This window comes from Syzygium oleosum, unplaced genomic scaffold, assembly GCF_021117445.2.
Source record: "Syzygium oleosum isolate NSW1041296 unplaced genomic scaffold, Sole_v2.1 Sole_v2.07, whole genome shotgun sequence".
Lineage (NCBI taxonomy): Eukaryota > Viridiplantae > Streptophyta > Magnoliopsida > Myrtales > Myrtaceae > Syzygium > Syzygium oleosum.
The window spans coordinates 9992505-10000000 of record NW_026607491.1 but is presented as its reverse complement, the minus strand read 5'-3'; the positions used below and the strand labels follow the sequence as shown (position 1 = coordinate 10000000).

The 7496-nt window shown below is 43.9% G+C and overlaps 1 protein-coding gene across 2 annotated transcripts in view; it reads left to right on the top strand.

Annotated features, from left to right (window-relative positions):
- Positions 1-2152, top strand: part of LOC130134444 (omega-hydroxypalmitate O-feruloyl transferase-like) — a 4396-nt gene extending 2244 nt beyond the window's left edge. For both annotated transcript variants that reach the window (XM_030620651.2, XM_030620656.2), the window contains 2 exons: positions 861-1187; positions 1386-2152. In XM_030620651.2, the coding sequence (XP_030476511.2) occupies positions 861-1187; positions 1386-1925 (867 nt within the window). In that variant the 3' untranslated portion in view covers positions 1926-2152. The remainder of the gene's footprint in view (positions 1-860; positions 1188-1385) is intronic.
- The last annotated feature ends 5344 nt before the right edge of the window (positions 2153-7496 follow it).

Below are 7496 nucleotides of genomic sequence, written 5' to 3'. Positions count from 1 at the left end.
TTTCCTAATTGGTAGAAACTTATATTGCTAAAGTCTCAATTGAGATTCATCAAATCCATTTATGGTGTATCAAGTCTAGGCAAATCTTTCCACAAATAGTCCTTGAACTTTGATCCCATGTACAATGTGGTCCCTAAACTTTAGCCCAATGTGCAATGTAGTCTTTGAATTTTTTGTACATGTTCAAACTAGTCCATGTATTATATGAAAATGTTTAATGTTATCCCTGAACTTCAATTATTGAAAGTTCTTGAACTTTCAAGTCTAGGCAAATCTTTCAACAAATAGTCCTTGAACTTTGATCCCATGTACAATGTGATCGTTGAACTTTCAATTTGTTCAATGTAATCCCTAAACTTTAGCCCAATGTGCAATGTAGTCCTTGAATTTTTTGTACATGTTCAAACTAATCCCTGTATTATATGAAAATGTTTAATGTTATCCCTAAACTTCAATTATTGAAGGACAATATCAAGTATTTTCATATAGTCTAGTGACTAGTTTGAATATATACCAAAAGTTCAGAGACCACATTGAACAAATTAAAAGTTCAGGGATCATATTGCACATTGGGCTAAAGTTTAGGAACCACATTAAACAAATTGAAAGTTGAAGGACCACATTACACATTGGACCAAAGTTCAAGGACCATTTATGTTATTTTCCCGAGATATTATGGCATAGGTCAAGAACATCCACCCTAAATCCATTTCCACCATTGAATCCGGTGGTTATAACCGAGTGTAAGACTTCAGACGGACATAAAGTGCATAAACTCAATCCGTGCAAGAACTTTTTCACATATTTACTTTTTCTGCATTTCATGTTGAGATATTATTAACTTTAGACACAATTCACAGGTGACGAAATTTAGATGTGGAGGTTTCACTTTGGGGATCGCACTTAGCCATTGCATGGCAGATGGTTTGTCGGCAATGAATTTTATGAACGCATGGGCTGAAATAGCAAGAGGCGAGCCTTTATCCCTCATTCCTTGTCATGATAGAACCATCCTAAAATCAAGGTTGCCTCCTCAAATCACCGGTCCTTACAACGAGTTTGTTCACATAAGTGATGTGTCAAACATGACGGCATTATATGAGGAAGAACAATTCGTACAAAAGTCTTTCCACTTTGATGCTGAGAAGCTGGCCATCATAAAAATAATGGCAACAGAAGACGGACAGGTAAATCTCTATATTTACGATAATGGATAGGTGGCAATTCATACACGTCTTTGTATAATATACAAGTCCATTCACAATTAGTTCCAAAAGAATTCCGAATACACCCAACACTATATCAAAATAAATTTCCGACTTACCTGTAAGCATTGAATGAATAGTTGTTCACAAAAAGTGGAATTTACTCATCTTGAACCACAGGTAGCGAGCAGTTACACCAGCTTCATAGCACTTGCAGCCTTCGTGTGGCGGGCTCGAAGTGTGGCCCTCAAAATGAAACTTCACCAACAATCAAAGCTTCTTTTAGCAGTCAATTTCAGGTCTAGGCTAACAACACCATTGCCCGATGGATACTTTGGTAATGCCGTGGCCTTGCCCTGCTGTCTCTGCACCATCGGAGAGTTGATTCAGGAGCCGATCTCTGCTTCCGCAGGGAGAATAAAGAAGGCGATCGAGTGCGTGACCGACGACTACATCTGGTCGAGGATTGACTATTTGGACATGTATCGATATGAGGGATTCGCTCTGGGCACGCTAGTAATAAGTTCATGGACGAGGCTCGAGTATTGCTACACGGACTTTGGATGGGGAGAGCCAAGGTTCGGGATGGGTGACCTACTAAGGGAAACCTGCTTGTTTATGACGGAAGGGAAAGAGAAAGGCATTACGGTGGTGTTGGGTTTGCCCTTTTCAGCCATGAATACCTTCGAGAAGCTTGTTTGTGGTCCTAACGACACTTAACGCTAATATTGGTATTTAAAATTAGGTTACAAAATGTGACCAACTACAAGTGGACCATCATATTCAACACCTGAATGGAATCCGCCATGTGACTTAATAATTCAATTTTAGGAGTTTAGTCTTGAATATCCATGATAATCAGTTGCCATTCCGTGTATATCTCATGACTTCTCATGTTTTTTTCGTTACCATTGTCCAAGACGAATTTAATAAAACATGATCTTTTCTGCTTATCGTGAAGCTTCAATTTCCTTTTCGTTGCAACCTTTTGAAGGAGCTATTCAGCCCCTTCATGGTACCGACATAGTTGGACGTAGGCTTCGATACTTCTCCTCTCTTTTGGAAATGAAAAAAAAATTAATTTGATTCAATGTTGAGCAAGAGAGAGCTTTTGAGAAAGCATTATAGAAAATTATCTAACTACTTTATTGACACTAATTGTCGAATGGAAGTTTATCAACATGGATAAACCCGCAGGATCATCTTAATGCTTATGCCATATTTGGGCTACTCGGTGTGGTATAGTCCGTGGGACGGAGGCAGCAAGGATGTAGGTTCATGCTCTATCTATATTTCGCCTTGGTATCGGCCCAAACAATTGTACAGGTATAATACAGATGACTGAGCTTGGCACCATATATATGTATTACTATATGGTAAAGGTGGGTTTTAACATGTACCCTGGCCAGCCTAGGCGAGGGCAACCATCGCTCGAGGCCGGCGGAGGCAAAAAGGGAAAAAGAAAAAAAAAAAGAGAAAAGGTAAAAAAGAAAAAAGTGAAGAAGGAAAAGAGAAAAAAATTATCAAAAAATTTGAAAAGTATTAAAATGTTATTAAAAATTGTCCACATCAACGCCGGCAGTACCACGTAGGACGGCCGGCATCCACGTCAATGATTTCCAACCAAAATTAGCTGGATGGACTCAATTGGCAAAATGTGAAAATGTTTAGGACTTAATTGGCATAATTAAAAGGTTTAAGACTGAATTATTTTTTTTTTTGGTCAGATAAGACTGAATTGTTAAAAGTGCAATAGATTTAGGACTTTTTGGACAATTTTTCCAAAGATTTTGTGAAGGATATAATGGGCATTCTAACATTATTTCGTGGTTCGGATTTGAGTCCGGATAAGATATTAAATTTATCCTATCAGGTATTTGGTGACGTTCTCTGGATCGGATAAATCCAGATACATTCGGATAAAATGCCGGATAAGAAATCTGGCCTAGGGGTGGGATAAACCCGGATTGAATATAAAATTTTAAAAATTAACTTAACAATTACCATGCACCAGGAAAACCTCACCTCAAGCAAAACTCACCATCCTTGGCATTTCCCACAGCGGCACCCACCACCGTCCACCGTGACAGTCCCTCACTCCAATGTCCTTGAGTATCCTCATTGGTGCCCTTGCTCGCAGCTCACTTGGAAGGCTGGGGCTCACCACCCCATACATGGCTCCCTCTCTTTCTCAGTCGATTTTCTAGCTTTTCCACCATCACTGAATCATCTCTCGGTTCCTCTCTCTACTTCACCTTTGATTATTCATTCTCGGCCTCCATTATTCCATGATTTCCCTCTTGGTCAACTCTGAGCTAAGCGTTCATCAAGTGTTTGATGAAACACAAGAGAGATCCTCATCGCCTTCAGTTCGGAATTTTGCTTAACAGAAGAGGTCATGCCTGTTGAAAGTCTTCAAGCTCCTGAGGCCGATTCACAGAGAGTGCTTGTTAACGATATAGGTTTAGAGGGTTTAAGTTGTCACTACATGAGGAGCCCGTTAGAGATGGAATATTAAAATATTTTCAAAGATTTTCAACAATAATGATTCAGAACGATTTTCAATTCTATCTTTGGTTGCAAATTTTCAAAGATTTCAAATCCTATTATTGGTTGCACCAAACATTTGATGGGATATTTCTGCAATCCGGAGGATATTTAGAGGATTTCTGTCACGCCCCGGACCCCACCGAGCCCACGACATCCCTCCGTGGTTGTATTTCGAATGCGACGTTCCAGGACTCGTCACCGACCCAAACGAAACTTCAAGCATAGAATGCACGCGGAAGCAATTATAATACCCAGACAAGATTAAGACAAATGGTAGTAGGAGAACACTTGAACAAATCAACCACGTACTTCATTCAACGGCACGTACTTACAAAATCCAACCTTACATACAAAAGGCCACAAGGGTTAAAGTCACTATCATAAAACAGGGACAAGTGGTCGGGTAGGATAGCTTAGCTATACAAAAAGGTCCACCAACTCCATGGGCTCCTCTTCGGGGTCTTACTCCATCGGCTCTTCCTTGGGATCTCAAAACGCTGTGACGGATCATTCATGGTCGGGGTCGGGGGTCTGAAATGGTTATATAATAACCATGAGAACGAGTCTCAATAAGCAGGCACCCTAAACCCCACCTAGGCTAACGCGTACCTCTAGACAAATAGAATAACACCCAACACATTTAATCAACATGTAATAACATTCAAAGGCACTCTCTAGCCTTACCTCGATGCATATATAACCCTGCACGTTAGTTGGATCGCAATAACATAACTAACTTCTCAATGCACATGCACTTCAAGATACAACTAAGTTCCTACACATGCATCCAAAATAACATTCAAACCTATTCCAATCTCAATCTATACACATACTCACATCTTTCAACATCCGACACACACATGTATCCACCCCGATCAATACCGACCCGCGTAACATGCCTCAGGCCCACCTCATCGTACGACTCGCGTAACACGCATCAAGTCTACGGCACGACTCGCGTAAAGACGCATCAAGTCGACGGTCCTCTAGTTTATCTAGGCATTGTCTCGCGTAACATGTCACGCCCCGAACCCCAACGAGCTCGTGACATCCCCTGCTCCGATCGAAATGATGCGACGTCCCAGGAACGTCGCCAACCCAACCCAAACATCAGAGCCACATGCGGAAGCGAATAACAAAACCCCGGACAAATAATGACGACAACGGGGTAGAACAATAGAACAATCCAGCAACCACATATTCATATAATACCAAATATACAAACATCATATTACAGACATAAATACAGACTAACATCCTCAGTCACCGTTTAAACAAAAGTTCAGGGGTTTAGTTATCTTAACTTCACTATCGAATAACCCAAGTTATACAACCCCTAAAACACCCTAGGGAAAAACTTAAGGGTCGCCCTCTTCCATTCTGCTTCTGAATTTCTGGCTTGAATCTCTGGAACTCACCTGCAGCTCCACTAGGCACCAACAGCAGCTCCCCGGACTTCCAAAAAGAAAAGGCGCACTTCCCGGGTTTAGGGCCGGGGGTCTGAAAGTGGCGGTTATACAATCGTGAGACGAATCTCAATAAGTGTACAACCCCAAACCCCACGTAGGCACTCACGTACCGCCAGACGAAAACACACATAACACACAACGATCGGCCAAACTAACAATCACATGCGACCCTACCCGGAATCCATCACGCACGTTCCCGCACGTTAGACAATAACACGCCCAACACATCACAAAGAAGGAATCACAGTACACGCGCGTGCCTTAATTATAAGACAGAAATCACTTGGGCACGTCCCATACCGTGCCTAGCAGTTTCTACCCCATAATTAAGCATCACATCACGCGATACAAACACACTCGCACACTAACTCACACCATGCGTCACTTTCCACAATCCTCTCGCTTGTCTTGCCAAATCCCACTCATTTTCTACCTTTCCACCACTACCGCGCCCGCGTAAAACGCATCAGGCCAACGGTCTTCTGACCTCATCAGGCATCGTCATCCCGTCGGGCCGAGCATCGTCACCTCGTCAGGGACGGCATCGTCCCGCGTAAACGTACACGCCTCAGGACGGAATCCTACACACACTTTCCTTCTACCGCGCCCGCGTAAAACGCATCAGGCCAACGGTCTTCTGACCACGTCAGGCATCGACACCCCGTCGGGCCGGGCATCGTCACCTTGTCAGGGACGACATCGTCTCGCGTAAACGTACACGCCTCAGGACGGATCCTTTCCAACCAATCCTACATTTCCGTACCCTCGTTCCACTCAAACCACACTTACACATGGCCAGCAACACTCATGGTCATACACAACCTCACGCCTTACACACAATCCACCACGTATGGTCAAACATACACACCTCACACACATTTCACGATTACTCATTCTCGTCACACGAACACGCACACATAACCACACACTCTTGGTACACAAATTCATTGCACAATCACACTCCCATACTCACACACCTCACGGCCACACACACGAGGCACACGGCCAAGCCACATTCAGTCCGAAACACACACCAAACCAGCCAACCATCACGAGCCACACAACCACATACAAAGTGCCATTCAAGGCATAATTCTACCAATCAATCGCACAATTCAGTCACAATCAATCCACAACACCTCAGCCATCATCGAGCCTCCTAAACCTCGCAAATTTCCTTGCCAACTCAGTCTCCGATTTAGCCCACAACAACCACACAATCAGCCTTCAATTTAGTCCTAAAATAGCCACATAAACTACCCGAACTAAACCCTAAACATGCCCTACGATACCCGAACTCCTAAATGACATTGGGGAAAACACTTACCTAAGAGAAACAAGGCAGCTCGGCCGGACAGGGCGAAAACAAGTGGGCCACAAGACGCAGCATGCATCGCGGCGTACGGACACGCGACGTACGGACGCCCGTACGGACAACCGTACGGACACTGCACGGATCCGTACGAACCCATACGGACACCGACGTACGGCGACGTACGGCGAGGCTGGACGTCGTGGCGGCAGCGGCTCGGTCGTTCAAGCTCCGGTGCGGCGGCGGCGAGCTCCGGCGTCCTTTGCCGAGAGAGAAAAACCAAGAGGGAGAGGGAGAGAACGTGGGAGAGGAGAGAGAGTGATCTGGTGAGAAATGAGAGGAGAGAGAGAGAGCTGGTCAGATATAGTGGGCTGTGGGGTGACACGTGTCGCGATCCTACGCGATTTTCAATTTTGCCCTTGATCCAACGGCCCTCATTCGTTCCAATCCAATAATGCAAGGGTAAAAGTGTCCAAGGTCCAATAATGCAGCTGAAAAACCATTAATAATAATCCCAAATAATTACCCAAAATTCGGAACTGAAACGGGCCCAGGGGCAAAATTGTCATTTTTCCGGTCCCGGGGCGAAATTCCAATTTTCGCACATACGCGTTCCATATATGCGTGGCCAACCTAATATGGCATCGGAATTGCGAAATTCATTTTTTAAGCCCCCGAAAATCGACTGCAAAGTTTCTGGAATAAAATAATATTATTTTCCAATTTTTGTCGAAATTCCAATTTTTGGCCAAAACCACTCTAAATGTGCGTGGCCACCCCAAAATGACCTTGGCCGCGAAAAATAACCTCAAACGGCCTCCGAATCCGGCCTCGGTGCCCACAGGGGCAAAACCGTAATTTTTCCGGCCCCGAACCGAAATCCATTTTTTTGCAGAAATGGGTGGCCCCAAGGTTGGCCAAGCCAAAAACGCCATCGGCCGTCCAAAATTGTCACTTTCA